General features: G+C 55.1%; 1 protein-coding gene across 1 annotated transcript; it reads right to left on the bottom strand.

Moving 5' to 3' along the window:
- Positions 1–3,103: 3,103 nt before the first annotated feature.
- On the bottom strand, positions 3,104–20,117 carry Col6a1 (collagen type VI alpha 1 chain). Its single transcript, XM_052744617.1, has 35 exons — positions 19,691–20,117; positions 18,782–18,911; positions 17,294–17,494; positions 15,684–15,843; positions 15,242–15,370; positions 15,138–15,158; positions 14,945–14,965; positions 14,816–14,860; positions 13,908–13,961; positions 13,391–13,435; positions 13,248–13,274; positions 12,769–12,795; positions 12,629–12,673; positions 12,288–12,341; positions 12,023–12,085; positions 11,574–11,636; positions 11,429–11,482; positions 11,305–11,340; positions 10,881–10,943; positions 10,435–10,497; positions 9,253–9,315; positions 8,969–9,031; positions 8,639–8,689; positions 8,382–8,417; positions 8,060–8,122; positions 7,816–7,881; positions 7,577–7,612; positions 7,131–7,167; positions 6,814–6,822; positions 6,234–6,367; positions 5,726–5,835; positions 5,433–5,616; positions 5,138–5,318; positions 4,657–4,686; positions 3,104–4,504 (listed from the first exon to the last, which is right to left on the bottom strand). The coding sequence occupies exons 1-35, from the start codon at positions 19,809–19,811 to the stop codon at positions 3,882–3,884; spliced, it is 3,108 nt and encodes a 1,035-aa protein (XP_052600577.1). The 5' UTR covers positions 19,812–20,117; the 3' UTR covers positions 3,104–3,881.
- Between the last annotated feature and the right edge of the window lie 559 nt (positions 20,118–20,676).

The raw sequence follows: 20,676 nt of genomic DNA, 5'->3' as shown, positions 1-20,676 counted from the left end.
CTGCAAACTCCAGAACCATCTCAGGAACCAGACAGCCCTCAAAACAGCAGTTTCTGCTTGAGAAGAGCTGAAGGGGAAGCCAGAGACTTTAATTCCCCATTCTTGTTGGATACGGGAGAGTCAAATTATGGGATCAGGTAACAGAGGTAGACGACCCGGACCCTATGTCCCCAGAACTGCCAGATCCCAGTGATCTGAGCCCAGAAGCAGGCTAGTGACCCTGACAGTCTGCTAGGACACACAGTCCCTCAGATACCCTCATGGGCCACCTCCTGTGATTAGGAGGGAATAGTAGCCCCATACTCCTATAAGGAGAACCGGGTCCAGGTGTTGCCTCCTCAACTCTGGTGATGGTGGTAGAGGCTTCTGACAAGTGACATGCCAGATTTCTCACCAACTCTGACTTCTCCACGTAAGCCAGAAAAAGGAAGAGACGATAGGAGACCTGCTGGGATCCCCAGATCATGGACTTAGGCAGGCAGTGTGGCCTGTACATAGCCCTGTGGATTTCCTGCCAGCCTCCCAGGAGTTAAAGACCCATTATTGTCTTAGGGGGAAACCCATGTATCTGGTTCCCACTGTCTGTAAGAATTTTGAGCTGGCTCGAGTGACACCTGACAGCAGTAGAGAACTATGCATTGAGAGAGGCAAGGGATGGGAGAGGAGGATGTGGAGACGGCCAGAGCCTCCAGCTGTTGGAGCTCCTTTGGAAGGACAGCTGGTACAATCTCAGCAGAATGGGGCATGGGCAGCTGGGCTCAGTCATCCACCAATCTGCAGCCTCTACTGTGGGTACCTTGTGCTGGCCTACGTGTGCAGAAGGGCTGACTAAAGACTCACTCCACTCTGTAGGAGGCAGGGCATAGCCAGACTCTGAGAAGCTACTTGTCACTGTCTGGCCTCTTGTTGTTATTCATGGCCGAGAAAAATCCAGGAAAGAGGTAGGAGGTTCAAAGGGATAAAGGAGAAGGGATAGAGATTCAGGGGGCTCAGGTTTGGGCAGAAATGGCCAAGGGTCCTGCTTAGGAATAGTTAGTAGCTGATGTGGCAGCCACCACTGGCTTCTTGTGACAATGGCGAGGTCCCCCACTGTATCTCAATTTCTCAACCTGGAGTTGATTCTAACTCTGAGAATAGCAGTTTCCACTGGGCTCCAACAAGCATCTGTGACAACTAGGCCCAGTAGTCCCTCCCGCCTGGAGGCACTGGTGACCACAGTAAGCATCTGGGGTGGGGGACCTTGGGGTGACTATCAAGGCCTACCTGGATCTGGGATGCAGACCTCGAGTGACCAGGGGGTCTGGACAGTAGGGAAGGGAGTACACAGAAAATACCTTCCCTGCTCCCTCCCGGCTCAGGCTCCTTGCCCTGCTCCAATCCAGCCTTTGGTCCTCCTCCTAGCTCCTGGGCATAGGGATGAAGGATGTGATTGGCTCTTCTAGGCAGCCGAGCGTCATGTGTTCCTAAGCTAGTTTGTGGTGGGGAAACTGAGGAAAGATTTAGATGCCTGAATGGAGACAGGGTGGCCAAGGCTAGCAGCCCCTCTGGGTTCCTCACTGTGTGCCTGTCCTTGGCTCTCTCCAGTCTTTTCTCTTTCCAATTCTGCTTGGATACTTACCCTCCATCAGCAGAAAGGTCTAGTGTGATGATCCTCCACTTTCCTGATGCTGCGACCCTTTAATACAGTTCTTCACATTGTGACCTCCAACCGTAAAATGATTTTTGTTGCTACTTCATAACTGTAATTTTGCTACTGTTATGAATTGTAATACAAATATCTGTGTTTTCTGATGGTCTTGGGCCTCCCTGTGAAAGGGACGTCAACCCCCTCAAAGGGGTCGCAACCCACAGGTTGAGGACCACTGGTCTAGTGGTTTTTTTTCTGTTGTGGGTTTTATGCCGTGTGTGAAGCACTCCAGTGTGGATGTCCCCACACCCTACCCAGACACCACTGCCTCCCAAGTCAGCCATTCCACTTCCTGTCCTCCCAACTCCCCAAGAATGGAGAACACGGTAGTGGGGACACTAAGGCTGCACTCATCCTTCACCACTTGGCCAGATTTGCATTTGCAGCCCCCACCCTGTGGGGTGCCATTTCAGAAGCCACAGGCCATCTCCTGGCCATAGCCACAGCCAGCGCCATGGCAGACTCCCACCTCATTCTAAGGAACTATCAACGGATCCAGGCATCTTCTTCAGCTTCCCTTACGGACTTCTGGAGAGTGATTTTAGAAGCAGAATTAGTAGTTACTTGTCTATTGGGTCTTCATCTGGTTAGATCTGGTTTAATCTGGTTGGAGCTGGTTTAATCTGTTTGGACATGAATTGGTCTAGTATGATATGGTTGTATCTAGCTGATTCTGGTATAATCTGCTAGGATCTGAGCTGATCTGTTATTATCTGGTTTGGTCTTGTTTAATCTGGTTGGATCTAGTTTGGTCTAGTTGGATTGGTTTAGATTTGTGTAATCTGGAGCTGGTATATTCTGGTTGGGTCTGGTTTGGTCCAGTTTAATCTGGTTAGATCTGATTTGTTCCATTTTAATCTGGTTGTATCTGGTACGGTTTGCTTTAATCTGGTTGGACATGGTTTAGGCTGATTTAATCTGGCTAAGTGCAGTTTGTTCTAGTTATCTACTTGGATCTGATTTATATCAGGTTTATACGTGCTTGGGTCCAGTGTATCATGTTGGATCTCATTGGAGATGGTCTAATTAGGTTAGATTTGGTTAGGTCTGGTGTAATCTCACTGGATATCATTTGGTCTTGTTTATTCTGGTTGGATAGGATTTCATCTGGTTGAGTTTTGTTGGAACTGGCGTGATCTGGCTGGGGCTAGACGGTCTGGAGTTATCTGTTTGGACAAGCCCATCAGGCCCTTGTGTCTTCTGAGTGTGCACTGCAGGGTGGTATGTCCCTCAGCACTCCAGCTCCCTGGTGTGGGAAGGCCTTTGTGCCCCTGGGTTCTTCCTCTCAGAAACAAATGGGCTGTGTCCACGGGCCAGGGCAGCGTCTCCTCGGCCCCGTGGTCTGGCTGGCGTTGACTTCTCTTTCCAGGAGTGATGGGTAGTGTGTGTGTGTGGATAAAGGGAAGAGGCCCCGAGAAAAATGGAAACCTTTATTAGCAGAGACAGCTGGCTTGGGCCAGATGAGGGGAGCATGGGGGACCATGACAAAACTAACTAAAGGAAGTCTTCAAAAGGGAGGACAAGTCACCAGTTTGAGGAACAGGAGCTCTGGACTGGTTCTGACAGAACGCCCGAGTGTGAGCTGTCCAGGCTAAGCCTCTCTGCATAGGAGGCCCTTGCAGGTAGCACCTTTGCTCTCAGAGCGCAAGGACAAGAGGCGGGGGCCAGCGTCTCCGGCTGCTCACGCTGAGCCGCTCTTAAGGGCCAGGACCAAGGTCCACGTCGGTCACTGACAAGCACCTGATGAAGAGGAGCGGTCTCCTCCACGTTTGTGTTTGAAAATGCTCTTGATCTCAATTCTCCTAAAAGCCGTAACCCGGCAAGCTGGGCTCCCGCGAGGGTTTGCTTCACTCTGAGTGTGGAAGACTCGACACAGACAGAAGCTGCGGGGATGGTGTGGAAATGGTTAGGGGCAGCGAGGAGGAAGACAAGGTGGCTGCGTGCAGCCCAGATGTGGAGGGAGGTCAGCAAGGACAAATCGAGGGGGGAATATAGACAGGCACTTGGGTGAGCCACGGAGGACATCATACAAAGCCAACAGTGTGCATCTCAGCTTTCCCTCTAAGACAGTGGAACTGACCAGCTGGTCAGGAACATTTGGGTCACATTTCCTACTCCTGTTTGGTCAGTGGTGGGAAGGGCAGGAAGGCCGGTCAGAGTGTGTCCCCATGCGCACTGCCACGTGTGTGGCCCTCTAGCCCAGTGCCACCTTCCTGGAGACTGTCTGGTAGAATACGCCACGAAGCAGGGCCTGGTAGTTTGGTACACGGAATAGGTGGCGCTCACCAAAGGCCACATCATACTCCGCGGTCTTGCCAGTGACGAGCACACGGATGTGGGGCTCATTCACCTGGGGTCCCACCACCACCACAAAGATCTCAATGCCTGCACGCTGGGCCTCCTGCACAGCCTTCTCAATGGCCTCCGCTGTGGCCCCCTGTGAGTTGCCATCTGAAAACAACAGGATTCTCTTCTTGGTGGCACCCGATGAGGCTTCCCGGTAGAAACGAGTTACATAGCCCAGGGCATCATTGACGTCTGTGGCGTCATTGATGAAATCCATGCTGTCCACAGAGCTGGCCAGCACTGTGTAGTTCTGCAAGAACTGAAGAGCTGCCCGCCCTGGCTGTTGCTGGCCTAGGCCACTGTACTGCACCACAGCTACCCGCACATCCTGGGAGGGATCCGTCCTGCCTGCTGACAGGAAGCGCTCAGCTAGGCGCTTGGCGAAGACCTTGGTGGTTTCGAAGTTGTGGCTGCCGACACTGGCTGAGCCATCTAGCAGGATGGTGATGTCAGCCGGGGAGGAGAATGTGACTGTGGGGTAGAGATAGTGGCCTGAGATTGGATGGACTGAAATGGGCTGGCCAGAGAGCACCCAGATTCTCAGAGCTGCCGAGCCCCAAAGGAGAGAACCCAGAGCACTATGGGGCCTTTCCCACCCCGTCCTTCCCCATCATTGTACTCACTTGGGCAGGTATAATCCGGACACTTCTTATCTGGAAAAAGAAATCGGGTGACGTGAATGCCATGCCTCCATGACCCTCTGAGTCTCAGAGGAGGAGAGGTGGTTTGCAGGTCAGGCCCTGTACCATGCGGCTGACCAACTACCCATCGTGCATCTGGCACAAACTGCATCCCTTGACCAAGTTGTCCACATCATGGAGTCAGACCGACGCGAGGCTGACATACAATGTACCCGTGGCGTTGGGGTGGAGACCTTGGCCCATGCATGTGGGCACAAGAACACCTGCCCTCAAGTTGCTCTGCTGGGCCAGAGGTCCCCCTGGACAGGGCCACACAGCCTAGTCACAGTCTTTCTTGAGGTGACAGTGTCAGGTGCATTCTGAGGGGGCTGTTCCTAGCCCAAACAGTCCCAGAAAGCTGAGGGGACACGTCTAAGACAGGCCCTGGCACTGCCCACCCAGCCCTTTGATCCCCAGCACGCACCTATGCAGATCTGGGCTGTGATGTTCTTCAGAAAGCCGTCGTCTAGAAGTTCTGCATAGTTCTCCTTCACCAGGGAGATACCGGGCCGGCCTTGTGACAATAGGCCTTGGCAGGAAATGACGTTGAGTTGGTCGGAGCCCGCGACAAAGCCAAACACATCCTTGATGCCCACGGAAACTACCTGCGGAGGACGGGTCGCATGGGTCAGCCTGACTCTGTACTTCTTCCCTGGAGAGCAGCCCCCATGTTTTCTGGAGGCCCTGTCCAGTCACTGTGGGGTTGTGCAGCCGCCCACCTGAATGTCTGGGCCACAAAGCACGCTGAGGGGTGTTGTGTCCCGTTGAGTGTCAGAGCGCCCATCTGTGATGACCAGAGCGATTCGGTTGTTCTGGGTGGGTGGAAGCAGCCGGTCCCGGGTGTACTGCAGCGCTTCTCCTGTGAATGTGCCGCCAGCCATCCACTGCAGCTTCTTCACGGCTCTGCACAAGAAGACAGATAGGCCAGGGTCAAAGCCAGAGTCAGGCTCCTGGTTGGGCCAGGCCCACTATAGGACCAGGGATAGGGCAGTGATCTGGGGAATCCTCTCACTCTTTGAAGTCCTGGGCGTTGCGGACGTTGGGGCTCCGCATGTCCACGTGCTCTTGCATCTGGTTGTGGCTGTACTGTACCACGCCTGCATGTGACTGCCCTGGCTCAAACTGTAGGAAAGATACCATCAGATCTGGAGTCTAACACCCCTATGGCCTAGAATCCCAGGCTGCCAAGGGCCTCTGCCATGAGGCCTGAGACCCCTGCATGCTCATTCACCGAGGGCCTTCTATAACTACTCCCACAGGTCCCCAAGGCTCTGTACATAGCCCTCCTAGGTTCTGTCATTAAAGGATGAGCTCTGGACCCACTGTCAAGATTCTCTGTGCCGCATGGTGGAAATGCATACATATAGCTTCTGTGGACATTAAAGGTGTGTTTGGCTTTGTTGCAGGCTCCGACCAGCTCAATGAATATACAAATCAATGTATACAATGGTGAGTCAGGAAGCCAAGGTGGAGGGGTTCAGCTCTCTGTTGGCTGTGGTCCCATGTTGGCTTGTACTCACCTTGACCAGCTCATCCTTGCTCAGCCGGTCAATGACCTTGATGATGAAGTCCTTGGCAATCTCAAAGTTCTGTAGGCCAATGCTCTCAGAGCTGTCCAGCACGAAGAGGATGTCAATGGGGCCGCATGTGCACTCTAGGAGGTGGGATGGGCCAGCCCTTAATGCCCTTCTACAGGCTTCCCTCGGTACCCCATGGTCCCACCCCACATTGTGGATTATGGATCCATGTCCCCTTGGGAGCTTGGCTTGCCAGGTTGGCCTTCATTGACCAGACCCAACAGTTGCTACCCTGGCCCTTCATCCTCACTCTCATCCTGTGGAAGAGTGAATAAGACAGGCCTGGAGGTCAGGTTCCTGCTCCAGCCTGTTGATGGTTCCTCAAAATGTTAGGGAGAAAGGACAGGGAATAGCAGTGTCCTGGGCCTGCATGACCCCAGGGTACTTTTCACTGGGAAGGCATATGGGTGAGAGAGCAAGGGGGATGAATGCATGGCTGCTGCTTTGGTAGCCCACTGCAGAGTCAGTATGGGTCCACTTAACACTGCACAGGAACTCCCAGGAGTGGAGAGGCAGCACTCACCACAGCAGGCTGAGGAGAGAGGAGAAAGAACACTAAATAGAACAGTTCCACACCACAAAGTGCCCTGTCCTGCTCTGCCTAGCTTCACCTAGCTCTGACCAGACCCTCAGCATGTCAGGGTCCCTGAAATCTCAGAGCATGTGGAGCCCAGCCCTGGTTCTCCCGTGTAGGGGACCTGCCAATCTCAGTAGTGCCTAGGCCCTGCCTGGCTGTGCCTCCCACTCTCGGAGACCCTTCTGGAGCAGAATGCTGGGCCCTGTGGCTGTCAGGAACTTGCTGGCTCATTAAGAAAGTTACCCTAAGTTCCAGATACTCACAGCACATTTTCATGATGATATCCAAAATCTCGCACTCCTGAGGAAAGAGGTGAAAATATTAATGTGGCTTAGGCTGAGGCATCCCCTGTGGTCACTGAGAAACCCCGGGGAGTTGGATCTGTGCAGGGACTTCTTACAGACAAGAGTGTTCCCGGATTAACGCTCACCAAGAATGTAAGATATGGTGCAGTTACCAACACATAGCTGTCATGTGTCCCCAATGGCCATGTTTGTCTCCCTCAGCTGTCCCATGTCCCCTATAGTCATCCCATATCCCATGGTAGTCACACATGCCTGCGGTCTGAGTGCAAGGCTTCAGGCATCCTGTCCCAGATGCCCCCATCTGTGAACAATGTTTGGGAGCTCCAGGTTTCACTAATGCCCCCATCAAGATTCATGGCCACAGTGGGCAGCCCCCAGATCTCATTTGCAGACACCCTACTTACATCTGGCCCAGGTGGTCCCACATGTCCTGGAGGTCCCTGTCAGGGCAAGAGCAGACAACAACTGTAAATGGGGCGTTTGTGCCCAAGGATTCCTAAACTATATGTCTTCTAGGGACCTCAGCATCTCCAGTTGCCCTTTGGGCAAGTTTGGTCCCGTGAGTCTTTTGGTTTCCGCCTCTAATTGCTGTATATGGCCCTGTCTCACATCCACCCATAACCCCTGCAGCCACATCACCTACCTGGGGTCCTTCTGGGCCTCGGTACCCCTTTGCCCCTTTGGCCCCACGAGGTGAAACATCATTGTTCTGGAAGGAAATGGCCTGGGGTCAGCAGGAGCAGCAGCCGTGGGTACCAGTTGCCCTCACTCTGGCCCAGCTGCTCTGGCTCCTCAGAGTACATCTCCAGCCTCCCCTGCTCCTCCATTCCAGCGAGCAAAGCCTGCAGGGTTCACACTCTTGAAAGACTGCCCCGCACCCCACTTACATCATCTCCCGGGTCTCCAACTTCACCCTCATCCCCCTTGAGGCCAGGGTAGCCCTTTGTGCCCTGCGGGAGACAAAACACATGGGTTAGTGGGATCTGGGATGTAGAGAAGGCAGAGAAGATGAATGTGAGACATGGATGGAGTGTCCTTGAAGCAGTCAGTGATGTTAACCCCAGAGTCACTTATAAGTGCATGTGCATGCTGCCTGATGTCATGTGGGAAAGTGCTCATGGTGTGTTGATTGTGCAGGCCCATGCAGGTGCATGTGTGCAGTGTGAACACACATCTATGGCCCGACAGAGACATTGTGGCGATACTCACATTTAAACCAGGGGGGCCTCTGTTGCCTGGATATCCCTGTGAAGGAAGATAGGATAGTTATACCAGGATCCAGTGAGGCAGGGGCTGATGACAGCCAAGTGAGAACCACAGGTGGATAGGCCCAGGGCTGGCCCAGGCCCAGGCCCAAACGCCTGGACTAGCTGATGGCTCTGGTCTATCTCATCCAGCAGGTGCCTGGGTGGCCAGAGGGATACCAAGTGGGTCTCGGTAGGTACGTAGGGGCCTATAGCACTCACAGGAAAGCCGGGGAAACCTTCTGTGCCATTTCCTGGTGGACCATCTTCACCCTGAGAATGGATAGAGCTGCCGTCATAATGTGAGATGGCGGCTAGATGCCTGGGGGAAGTCCAGGACAGCTGTGTCCCCAGCCAGGGAAAAACTCCTCCCCAGGTCTGCCCTGGATTGAACTTTTAAGCAAGAGGGTCTTGCCCGAGGCATCCTCATCCTTGAGAGCTGACTGTGGATGCCCCCAGACTTCCCCAAGGGGCTGAGTAAGGCAAATCCCAGCTGCTGAGTCTCTGGTGACCCAGCAGTAGCTCAGTAGGGCCGTTCTCCCAAATGCTCACCCTTTCACCCATCAGTCCCGGGTCTCCAGGGGGTCCAGCAGGTCCTGGAGCTCCTCTGAGACCCTAAAGGAGAGGAACAGGTAATAGCCAGGTCATAGACAATGTGAGTTTGTGGCACACTATGGCCCCCTGGGACCCAGTCTCTCCCAGGGCAAGAGAGGGAAGACCAGGTTCAGAAAGATGGGATGGGGGTATGGGAGATGCTACAGGACTAGGGTCATCCTCAGGGTGACCCTCAGGGCTGGCCTCCTAGGTGAATAGCAGCGCAGTGGATATGTACTTACCTCAGGGCCTGGGGGACCCTCATCACCTCGGTATCCTTTAGGTCCAATGGGGCCAGCCTCACCCTGGGGGATTAAGAACCATGAGAACTCAGCTCACTGTCCCCAGGCCACACTTGTCTTCTTTCCCTGAGAACTGAGAGTCCCAGACCATGGGGTTCTATCTCATACGGAGAAAGTGGGCTCCACCACTGTCATCTAGGGCCCTGGACACAGGGGTGGAGGACCCTCGGGGCCTCATGACAGGTGGGGCCAGTGGCCAGCATGCGGTGTGGTCAGGGTGGGCTCCCTGCTGGTCCCTCCTCTCCACTATCCATGATGGCGCCTTCTCTTTAGGTCCCAGGCTATGTGGCTGTCTTCCTTTTGTCCACAAGCCCTCAATGGCTGTACTGGGAGGGACCTCTACCCCTGGCAGTACCTCTGTAAGCAGTCTCTGTCACCAAGTCTTCAGCCCCTTCCTTACCAGACTTCTGACCACATGGACACAAACAAGGACAATGACAGACACAGGCATGATGTCTGACCTGTCTACCTAGTTCCCTCCTGATGGCTCTGGAGACCGTACCTGGTCTGGAGAGCTGAAGGCCCAGTGTCTCTGGGTTGAGCCTGGCTGTACCGGCCCTGGCTCCCTGAACATGAGCTCTGGAAGATCTTACCCACAGCCTTAGATTATAGAACCTCTTGTGTGTTAATTCTCCCAAACTCACCTCTATCCAGTCTCATACTCATGCCTCCCAAGGACTCAAAGAGCTCATCTCCATCCACCCCACGGCCTAGGGACTCACTTCTGGTCTCATGGCCAAAGTCTCCCTCCCTGTGTGGCCCGGTCTCTATTACCCCTCACTCCCACACTACCAGGCCCTGTAAACATAACAGCTCAAGGCCAGAGATCTAGGGTGGCATGGAGTCTACAAGTGACCATGTCCCACAGCCTCCAGGACATCCCTTGGCCTCGTGTTGAGCACTGACATCTATCCATCCATACCCAGCTGAACCCAGGCTAGCTCTGAGTGTAGACATTAGGTGTCTGCAGGAACACACGCCTCTAGGAGGTCCCCCATGCTGACCCACAGGGAGCACTTCGTTCAGAAGACCCGAATGAAGCACTTAGCTTAGTACTGAGCGATGTGTGAGCCTACAAGCTGCGAGGCATCACAGTTCCCTGCTATACGTTAGGCTTCCTACCGAATCTCCAGGGATGCCGACAGGGCCTTCTCTTCCTTGGTCACCTTGTGGTCCAGCTTCACCCTGGGGAGAAATGAGCCCATGAGTGCAAAGGTAGAGGCCACACGGCCACCAGCAATGTGCTCTAGGAGTAGCAGGCTATCTCGGTGGCCAGCAATTGAGGCACTCTGGTGAGGGGTGAAAGAGCCTGCTGAACTCAAAACTGTAGACCAAGGCTGACTCTAGATTCTCCTCCTCTGGTTGGGCCCACCAACGAGCAAGCCTCTGATGGGATATGGACTGATGCCCTACCTTGGATGTGCAGAGCCCTGGGCAGTTCCAGCCCTCCATAGGAAGGCTGGAGGGTTGACATCTAGACACCAATAAGGCTGTATAGCTGGCTCTGTAAATCTACGTTCAACTCCAGCCTCAGTGTGTCCCCTAGACAGCCCCAAGGCATGACTCACCGGGTCTCCCCTTGGGCCTCTCACACCAGGGGTCCCCCGGGGTCCTCTTTCACCAGGGCCACCCTGTGTGGAGAAGAGCAGACATGAGGCTACCTGAGATCCAAAGCTGGGAAGGGTGGGAGCTTGAAGGCCAGACCCGGGAGCTTGAAGGCCAGGCCCAGTGATTTCCCCAGTTGTCTTTGTTGCCAGATTGTTCCAGAGGTAGGCCTCTGTGTTCTTCAGGCCGCCTGCCTCCATAGACTGCCAAGTGACCCAAGGCCACACACAAGGTGAATTCTAGAATGGCTAGGGTCTGGCTTCCCGCCTAGCCAAGGCCTGCAGACAGAAGTACTAAGGACCTACAGTGGTCAGGCCCAGGCCAGGCTGCACAAGCCTTTCCTGTTGATGGTGAGGACAGGAGTGTGGTACCATTCAGCTGACTCACCCTCTCTCCAGGGGGACCATCTGGGCCAGCGTTCCCCTAGGGCAAGGAGAAATAGCGTATGTTAGTCTGTGCACAAGCCTGCACTCAGCCCGCAAGTGGGGATGGACAAGGATGGGGTGTCTACCTCGTCACCGGCCTCTCCTTTCTCTCCGGGGGGACCAGGCTCTCCCGGATCACCCTGGGGGAGGACAAGTTGAGAATGACCACACGCCCCAGTGTCCAGTGTCCATGAGGCTCATCCCACCCCCTCATATGTCGCATCATCTCACCTCATCTCCAGGTGGCCCTGAGCTCCCTGGTCTCCCAGGCTCACCGTCTGCTCCAGCTGCACCCTGGGAGAGATCAGAGAGGTCATGGATGCTTGGTTCATGGTCTCAGACACTGGAAGCCACATCAGGGCCTGCATCCAGTGACTACACTCTCTTACCCAAACCTCAGGTCACCCCAGCCAACTCTAGAAAGAGTTCTGATCTCCCAAGGTCCTCACAATTCGCCCACATCTGCATAGTGCACCCTGGACCATCTCAGCCTTAAAACTCCTCAGGTTCAGACTTGATCTCGATGGTTAATGGCAAAGTTGAGTCTGCCTGTTGAGGTTTCATGGCTGCCCTTCTCAGAGCCAGGCTTGTCCCTCACACTGTGGGTCCCAGGAGGAAGGCTTGACCTGAACCTTAGTGGATGTTGAAATCCCCATTCTCTGGGACTGCCTGTCACCTACCTTTTCTCCCTTCAGGCCAAAGGCACCAGCATCCCCCTTAGGACCTGGGGGTCCTTGAATGCCCTGGTGGGAAGATGGAAATGCAGGTCACAGCTAGCCAAGGCCCCCATGGGCCCCAGATAAGCGCCATCCGCAGACTGAGCAAACAAATCAAATGAATTCACATACAGCTCATTCACTGGGCAGAGTCAGTACAGCAAGAGTTGAACCAAATCCCCCAAGAACCCACGATTCCAAAATATAGGGGGGAGAGGAAGTGACTTACGTCGAATCCTGGTGAGCCCTTGCAGCCTGGTAGTCCTGGGAACCCCGTTTCCCCCTGGGAGAAGGAAACATCAAGATTGGAATGGTTGAGCGGAGACTTGAGCTCTGTCCATCCAAGCCCCTCCCAGGAAAGTCAGGAGCCCTCTGAACTTAAGTGAGTCACTTGACGTTTACTACGACCTGGGTCTGGGCAGGAAATATCACCTGACTCTCACTTCCAAGTTTCCCAGGAAGGCCCACCATGGGAACTGCACCTGCGCACTTGGGGCACCCCCTGGCTATGTCCACCTTCCTTCTTAGACAGCCTACCCCACCCTCTTAGCCCCCGTGCCTCATGATTACCTTCATGCCGTCCACCCCGTCAATGCCACGCTTGCCTTTCTCACCCTGTGAGACGCGGAGACAAAGGATGGTTAGACAAAGGGCAGATGTCACTTGCACTGGCCCACGAACATTTATTTCCTTGACCCAGCCATACTCACCTTGTAGCCTTTGGGTCCTCTGGAGCCCTGTGGAAACAGGAAGAAGAGGATGAGAGGTAATCCCCTCGCTGGGGCAGAGGACAGCCCCCACTACACCTCCATTCTCCCATTAGGTGGGGGTGAGGCGTGTGCAGTGTGGTGGGCCCACTGTGAATGCAACACCATCCCATCGACCCAAGAGAGCAAGGATTATGGCGATCGGGGACACAGGACAGAATGGGTAGGGAAGAGGACAGGGCCTGCATTCGGAGGCTCTCCGGGAACTGCCCACTGAGGCAAAGTGACATTTTCCATCTCCAGTCCTCTCTGATCCAGGTGGCCTGAGGTGGCAGCAGAGCTCAGGAGACCAGCTGCATTCCCCCTGAGGCATTCCCCCATGCTCCCCCTGACAGAAACACTAGTTATCTCCCTGTGACGGTCATCAGTCAAGATAACGCTCCATACCCAGAGGGACAACTCTGAAGCTGGCCCTCACTCACCTTCTCTCCGCGGCTCCCTTTTTCTCCCTATGAACGAAACAGAAGAAGAAGGGATACGTTATTGTACAGACCAGTTTGCACCTTGCCGCCAAACCCTGATCCATTCCACCCAAGAGAGGTCACTGGGCATTCAGGACACATACCTTCATACCCTGGTACCCGACTGGTCCAAGATCCCCGGGTCTTCCCTGGAACAGAACAAGAGATGGTCAGACGTCCCTGGATAGCAGGGGAAGGTCCCACTCAGCCCACCTCACCTCTCACTGCAGAAAGACCCACATAGGATCCTCGAGTGACCTGCTGTGAGCTCCCTGGAGGATCTTCCAAGATCTCATGGCGAGCTCCAGGAGGAAACCCAGGACACTCGGAGGGAGGAGATGGGGGACACAGTACCCCAGAGAAGAGGGAGGGGAGCCAGGTCACCCTGAGGAGGGCTAGATAAGAAGGGGAATTGCCAGGAGACTGATCATGGCCCAAAGCAGAGGTCCTGGGACTTGTTGGCTTGACACCTGGGGCAGCCTCTCTTCTCCCAACAGAGGACAGGCTGTGTGATCTCTGTGCTCAGAGCTGCTGTTCTGGAAGTTTCTAAGGCTCGGATCCCCAGCCTCAGGCTTCTCAGCATTTGTCCCCATCCTCACGCAGACAGTAACCCATACTCACAGGGTCTCCCGCTTCTCCCTTCTCTCCGGGAAGACCAGGTTTTCCTCGTTCCCCCTGGAAGGCAGAGGAGATGAGCTCAGGAAGACAAGGTCAGGAGCCATGACCATCTGTTCTGGAAAGCTGGGCAAGACCCCTTGGGCATGAAAAGGGTCTTCAGAGCGATTCCATCCAGGCTCCAGAGTTCTTCTGGCCTGGGTTCTGGGAGTCCTCCCCCGGTTCCTCATGCTGTGTCACCCTGGCTGGACTTGGGCCTAGAGCTGTGCCTCTGCCCACAAGTTCTCAAGGCTGAGCTGGTGTGCAGCTCCAGGCCCAGAGGGACAGGAGGACCCAGCATGGTCACTCCCTGAGGGGGCCATAGCTCAGCTCTGTGAATGATGGCTACGTGGCAGGAGAACCACCCTAGACCTGACCTCAGCATCTCCCATGGTGTTCAGATTTGTCCCATGTGAGCCACAGTAGGGTCTGGATCCCCAGTTTCATTCCCAGCTCCACCAGAAGGCCCTTTGATTTCAAGAATCAAGCGGATGCCGAACTGACCCTTGAGCCCAAAGGAAGCCTTCTGGATCACAAGGGGAAGGCTCTGCAACCCCAACTCCCACACCCCAAACCCACATTAAGTGCATGCCTCGACTTTCTCCCCGGACAAAGGCACCTGCCCAGTCAATGTTGGGTGTACAAGGTTCCCAGGGAGGTGGGCACAGAGCTATGGCTTCCAGTGGTTCCATCTTTTTTTTTTTTTTTCCAAGACAGGGTTTCTCTGTGTAGTTTTGGTGCCTGTCCTGGATCTCGCTCTGCAGACCAGGCTGGCCTCACAGAGATCAGCCTGGCTCTGCCTCCCAAGTGCTGGGATTAAAGGCGTGCACCAGTGGCTCCATCTTAATAGAAGCAAAGCAATTTCAGCCACTCACCTCATAGCCAGGGTCACCTCGGGGCCCAGGAGGTCCTCTGGCAGCCTGAAAGAAACAAGAGAGACCCTATTCATCCCCAGACCCTAGACAAGGGTCAAGGGGCCAGCAGGGAAGGTGGGCCACACTTACCTGGCACTCAAAGGTACAGCACTGTGGAAGAAAGGGATAGGAGATCAGTCAGAATCCAAAAGCAGCGGATGGGTGCCCCAACACGGACAAGAAAGGGCTTCGGGACACTCACTCCAACAGTGGGGCTCACTGCCAGAGCTGGGACTTGTGCAAGACTCAGGCCCTGACTCGTAGTTCAAGGGGAAGCACTTACCACTTGCTCCACATTATTTTTCTGAAATGGAAATCAAAGGGTGAGTTACTCTCTCCTCTGGGCACAAGCCCTCCTTCCCCCAGCCCGAAGAAGCCAGTGCTCACAATCATGTCCACAATGGTGTCAATAGTCTGGCTGATGGTCTCTTCTGCATCGCGGCTATGCCCCCAGTCAGCGGCTGTGAAATTGCGCCGGTATGTGTGGTCTGTGGCGATGATGCTTAGACGTGGCTCCTGGGCACATGGAGGAGGAGAGAATGAACTACCTCCAAAAGTCTGTGCACCACTGTGAACTGGGTAGTGATGGCAGAGCCAGTACAGGAATACCCAAGCTCCTCAGTGGGGTGGGGTCAGCCCTTTGAAGGGCTAGGACTATCTACTGGGATGTCTCTACCCCAGAGGTCACACCAGGGGCCCAGAGATGGGAGGCCTTGAAACCCAAACAATAGCAGAAAAGAGGACGCCAGTAGCTTAGGGACCCAGATGGCAGGAGCCCAGAGGCCCTCCATCTTGTGCATTGAGGGCGTAAAAGGAGGTGGGGTCTTACTAGGTGGTCAGGTGTGATGGCCACAGAGAAGACTTTGATGCCCAGGTGTTTGGCCTCATTCACTGCGTCTTCCAGGCCCCCACACGGTTCCTTGTAGCCCTCTAGAGGGTGCCCATCCGTCACCACGATCAGGTACTTGTTCTCCTTCAGGTGGGAGCCCCTGGAGAGGTGGGTAGCATGAGGCCCCGTTCCAGGGCTCGGAACCTGGGAACCAGAGCTGAGACCCTCAGAGCTGGTGGCCAGAGGTCCAGGAGAAGGACCTGAGGCAGCTCTGGACATGCTGTCCCCTTGTCACCCAGGGACCAGGATTCACCATTGATTGTAATTATAAAGTATCAGGTCTTGTTGCATGTCCACATCTTTGAGATGCACACTTCCAGGAAAGACACCGGGCCGCTGTTTGCACTCTAAGTGGGCATGATCTCAAGGTGCCTTGGACCCCAAACCTCTGAGAACAAGAGAGCCAGGGGTGACCCTGGGCTACTGGGGGGGAGGGGTCCTGTGAAAGGCAGTTGATGTAAGAGGCAGAGGGACTCACAGATAGCCTCGAATTGTTTCACCCGAAACAGTGCAATGGGCCTCTCTGAGGAAGGGGTCAGAGTGGGATAGGGGGCCACACAGACACCAGGGCTTTTCCACATGCTGGAAGCCACACCACGTGCATTCTAGAACATCCACCTTCAAGTTTATTCTGTGGATTGCACATGGCGGCCATGCTTTAAGCCATGCCCCCAATCCAGACACTGGTCTTCTCATCTCATACAGCTACAGATAGGAGATAGGGTCTCACCCATCCCGTGCAACGTCATCATGCATTGGTGTTGACGTGGAAGGGCTAAATGGGCCTTGGAATGGGGCTCAGCCCTGCAGCCTCACAGTGCTGGGGTATCTCAATGAAGCCACAGAAGGGAGGAGTGGTGAGGGGCAGGGGTCTCTCCCCTGAGCTGGCTGCACTGGGCAGCTGATGCCGTGGGAGGCTGGGTAGATGTGTAGCTTGTGCCTACCCTACTGGTCATGGGGCGTCCTGGGAAGGAGCAGGGTCATAGCCACCTGTCACCCATCAGCTCAATGCCTGGGTCCTTATGGGAAGGCATCTAGCCATATGAGGAAAGGGCCTCAGACCCACACACAATAGGAAGTGAAATGGAAGCCATTCTGTCCACTGCTGAAGAATTTGGGTTGGGAGGTTCCAGGGCTGTGTTGCCGTAGCAGTAACTGGCTTCTCTCTCCATCTCTCTCTCTCTCGGTCACTATCTGCTTCTCTGTCTCTGTTGCCGCTTTCTCTGGGGGGTGACCAGGGCCATTTAGTTCGCCAGTTGAGACAGTGGATAGACACGTGGGTGGGTGGAGACTGGGGTATGGCCCCTGCTCTCTGGCGAGGTGGAAAGGTTTGTGGCTATAGGCACACTGCCCCCTGAGGTAGAGTCTCTAGACCCCAGTCACTTCAGCGCCCGATGGGTGACAGGCAGCCTGGCGGAAGTTCACCTGGCCATGAAAAACTGGTCAGGGAGGCCCCGTAGCCCACGGATTGAGAAGGCCTGTGTCTGGAGTCGCCTGAGACTGTCCTGGCTGATAGGGTCAGACTTTGAGAATGGCCCTGCACCACTCACCCTATGAGCAGCTCCTCCAGCCCCTTCTTAATGGCGCAGTCCGTGTAGGTGCCCTTGCCGAAGTACTTGATCGCATCCACGTTGGCCTTGAGCTCGTCGCGGCCACTGGGCATGCGCGTGAGCCCTTGGATGATCTCCACCTCGTCACTGTAGTGCAGCGCACCCGCATTCCAAACCAAGTTGCGGTCACAGCGGTAGTACCTGTGAGTCGTAGGTGGGAGGAGGTTGAGGGGAGCTTCACCCTGACCTTCATGAAGGGGCTTGCTGTCCCACGCGAGGGTGCCGCGTCCCCATCTCACAGATGGGCAGGTGGCTCAGGGGCCTATGACAGACAGGACAGGCGGTCCCTGTCCTGGAGCCACACAGTAGGCCTAGCTGGACAAACTAACCTGAGTCTCGACTGAGCTGTAAACATGACCCCCCGCTGGGGTCACGGACCCCCATGTACTGCAGAGGGCTAGGTGAGGAGAGAGGCAGGCACAGGCCAGTTCTAAACAGGACATGGGGATTTCTGAAGTGGGTCCAAGTTGCCTCTGCCCTGCTCGGTACCACCCTACCACACAGCTCTCAGAGGTCTGCTATGGTGGCCCATGTGGTTTTTCAGGAGACAGGGTGACCACCGCCTCTGTAGTAAAACGTAATTCCACCCATATCACGCGTGGGATCCTGAGACACAGAAACTGAGTAAAGGGACTGAGGACACCTCACTGCCTTCTGCATTTGGACCCCCCTTTTCCTTCCTACGGCCCCAGAGACATTCTCTCTAAGTTCAGGTTTTTGATCTCCAAAGTCCCTGATGTGGGCAGCCCTGGGGGTGGATGGTTCACTCCGGTCTTCCGGGGGCCACGTTTCTATGGGCAGGACCTGGGCCCTGGCTGGGTGGTTAGTAGGGTGGAGGCTTGGATTGGCTGAGTTCCTGTCCTCACACTGACTGACCACTGTGCAGGAACCTTGATCGGGGAGGAGGCTCACTACCTACGCCCTTCCTCGGGACCTGCCCCCAGCCACACCCTCCGTTCTCAGTGCCCCGTTGAGGAGGCAGTGAATGAAGTGTGCCATGTCCCATACTCCCCTCCTCCCCGCCTGTGTCGAGGATGCTGGGATGTTTGGCCCAGGACTTGGGCAGAAACTCTGATGGCCGTGTGGACCAGGTGGGGTCCCGCTGCATGCAGGACTCTAGGCATCAGGCATAGCTACGTGCCTGGCTGACTCCCCAAACTCCTGCCTGTGTTTGGAGTACGGAGACTCCACATCTCTACACTCAGTATTGTCTCCTCAGTCCTGCTGGCAAGATGGCTCCTCCCCATTGTTCCATCTCACACGTACTCCTGCATCCCCTGCACACCTGCCCCCCCCCACCCCCCAGCTGCATTTACACAGGACGGAGTTCTGGGCCGCGGCTTCTGAAGTGGGAAGCTAAGGCTCAGCTCTGCAGGCAGGTCCACCCCCTCCCGAGGCCCAAGACAGGCCAAGGCAAGCTCACACTACCTGTCTCTCAGGTTGTCGATAAAGCGCTTGGTGAAGGATTTCACCTTGTCCACCAGGGCCCCGTAGGGTTTCAGCCTCAAGGCCACACTTTCCGAGGTATCCAGCACGAAGAATAGATCCACAGGGCAGTCTGAGCCAGGGAAGGTCCCATAAGGTCACTTAGCCATGCCCTGAGTCCCGCTGGGAGTACCAGGCCCCTTCACATATCCCCATTTGGGCCAGGGGCTCCCTGAGGTACCATCCAATCTCAGCAACAGAGCTCTGGGCAGGTGATGGAGGCCCACCCCATCACCTGCCTTGTAGGCAACACCCAGCAGGGTCTGAGTGACACCCAGCAGGGTCTGAGTGACACCCAGGGTGCCCTGTCCCTTCAACAGAGCCTCGCTCAGTTAGAGTGGCCTTGGCCAGTTGTAAAGGGCAGGGGCTGCCTGGGAGAACTGGATTATTTCTCATTATGGTCTCAGGTTCGACTCAAAGCCATGACCTCATGCTGAGGTGTGAAGGGACAGGTCACCTATACTGGCTATCAAAGAGAGAATAGCAGTTCTGGGTCTCCCCGACAGTCATCCACTCGGGACAGAAAACGGACCGGGAGTGGTGGCCACAGGCTCCCCTCGCTGGTAGGTCCCCCTGGAGTTTCCCAGCCTAGTCACCTCCCTAGCGAGAGGTGACAGGACTCCAGGGCCTTGCGGCTGGGAGCTGAGTGTTCCGCTACTTCGAGATGGGAACTGGGTGGAATGCAAGCTTGGACAAGGGACAAGGCCCCTTCTTGGTGGCTCTCCACGGGATTAAGATGAAAGAGGACCAGGGACAGTACCCAGGTCGGGGGAGAGGGTGGGCATTGAGTCTATCTCCTTCCAGGCCTTCGGGCAGCTAAATACAGCTACTCAGCACCACCAGTTCACCTACCTTGGAAGGCAATAGCTTTGGAGTCCTGGATGTCCTGTGCGGCCACCCAGCAGGCCTGTAGCAGCAGGGGCAGCAGAGTGTGGGCCAGCCTCATGTTTCTGGCTGGCCTGCAGGTCACCATCAAGTGTGGGCCAGGGTCAGGGTGGGCGCTGGTGATGGGAGAGGAAGAAGCTGTCTCTGCTTGCTGCAGTTAGAGCCCAGGGCTGGCGAGAGGGTGGAGGGAGGGATGGAGGGAGGGAGGCGCCGGGAGAGGAGGGGGAGAGGAGGGGGAGGGGAGGGGGAGGGCCTCCGAGCTGAGTGAGTCACAGCATCGGGGCTCCGGAACCCTGAGGAGAAAAAGCCCCTCTCCTCTGGCGGACTATGGTCTGAGACACTCCTGGGCTGTGGGATTCCAATTGCCACAGTGTGCGGGACGGCTGCTCGCTCGTAGTCGACCGCCCCGTGTAATAAAGAATGAAATGAAGTGTGTACGAAATATGTGATCCCCAAAGAAGTTTCAGGAAATATTTCTGGCAGTTTCATTCCAAACACCGCCTGTGGGACTGACCAGCCCAGTTTACTGGTGTGAGAGCTAACTTCCACAAACGCTGCTTTCTCGGGCGCTGGAGATGTTCCTACAGCTGCCTCTCCAGTTTAAAGACTTGTTTGCCAAAGGTATTTTGATCTTGACTATGGGAAAACGAAGTTGTCGGCAACAACCATATGGATGGATGTGTTTGTGTAAGAGCCCCCCCCCACCCCCGTGTGTGTGTACACTGATAAAGTCCCTGGAGGAGAGGGCTCCAGATAAAGCCAGAGCCATCCTTGCCCAGAGAAGATTCCAGAAGAGTGGTGTAGTTGTAATAACACAAAGCTTGATTACAAATAGTAACATCACTAATAGTAAAAAGTTCTTTGAAGAAAACAGCAGTGACGCTTGATCCCAGGACTCCATGAGACTGCATCCTTAGTTTTCACGTCTGACCTACAGAATGTGTCACCGTGGT

This window comes from Peromyscus californicus, unplaced genomic scaffold, assembly GCF_007827085.1.
Source record: "Peromyscus californicus insignis strain IS unplaced genomic scaffold, ASM782708v3 Scaffold_19__1_contigs__length_69161282, whole genome shotgun sequence".
In the NCBI taxonomy this organism is placed as follows: domain Eukaryota; kingdom Metazoa; phylum Chordata; class Mammalia; order Rodentia; family Cricetidae; genus Peromyscus; species Peromyscus californicus.
This window is presented reverse-complemented; position numbering and strand designations above follow the sequence as displayed.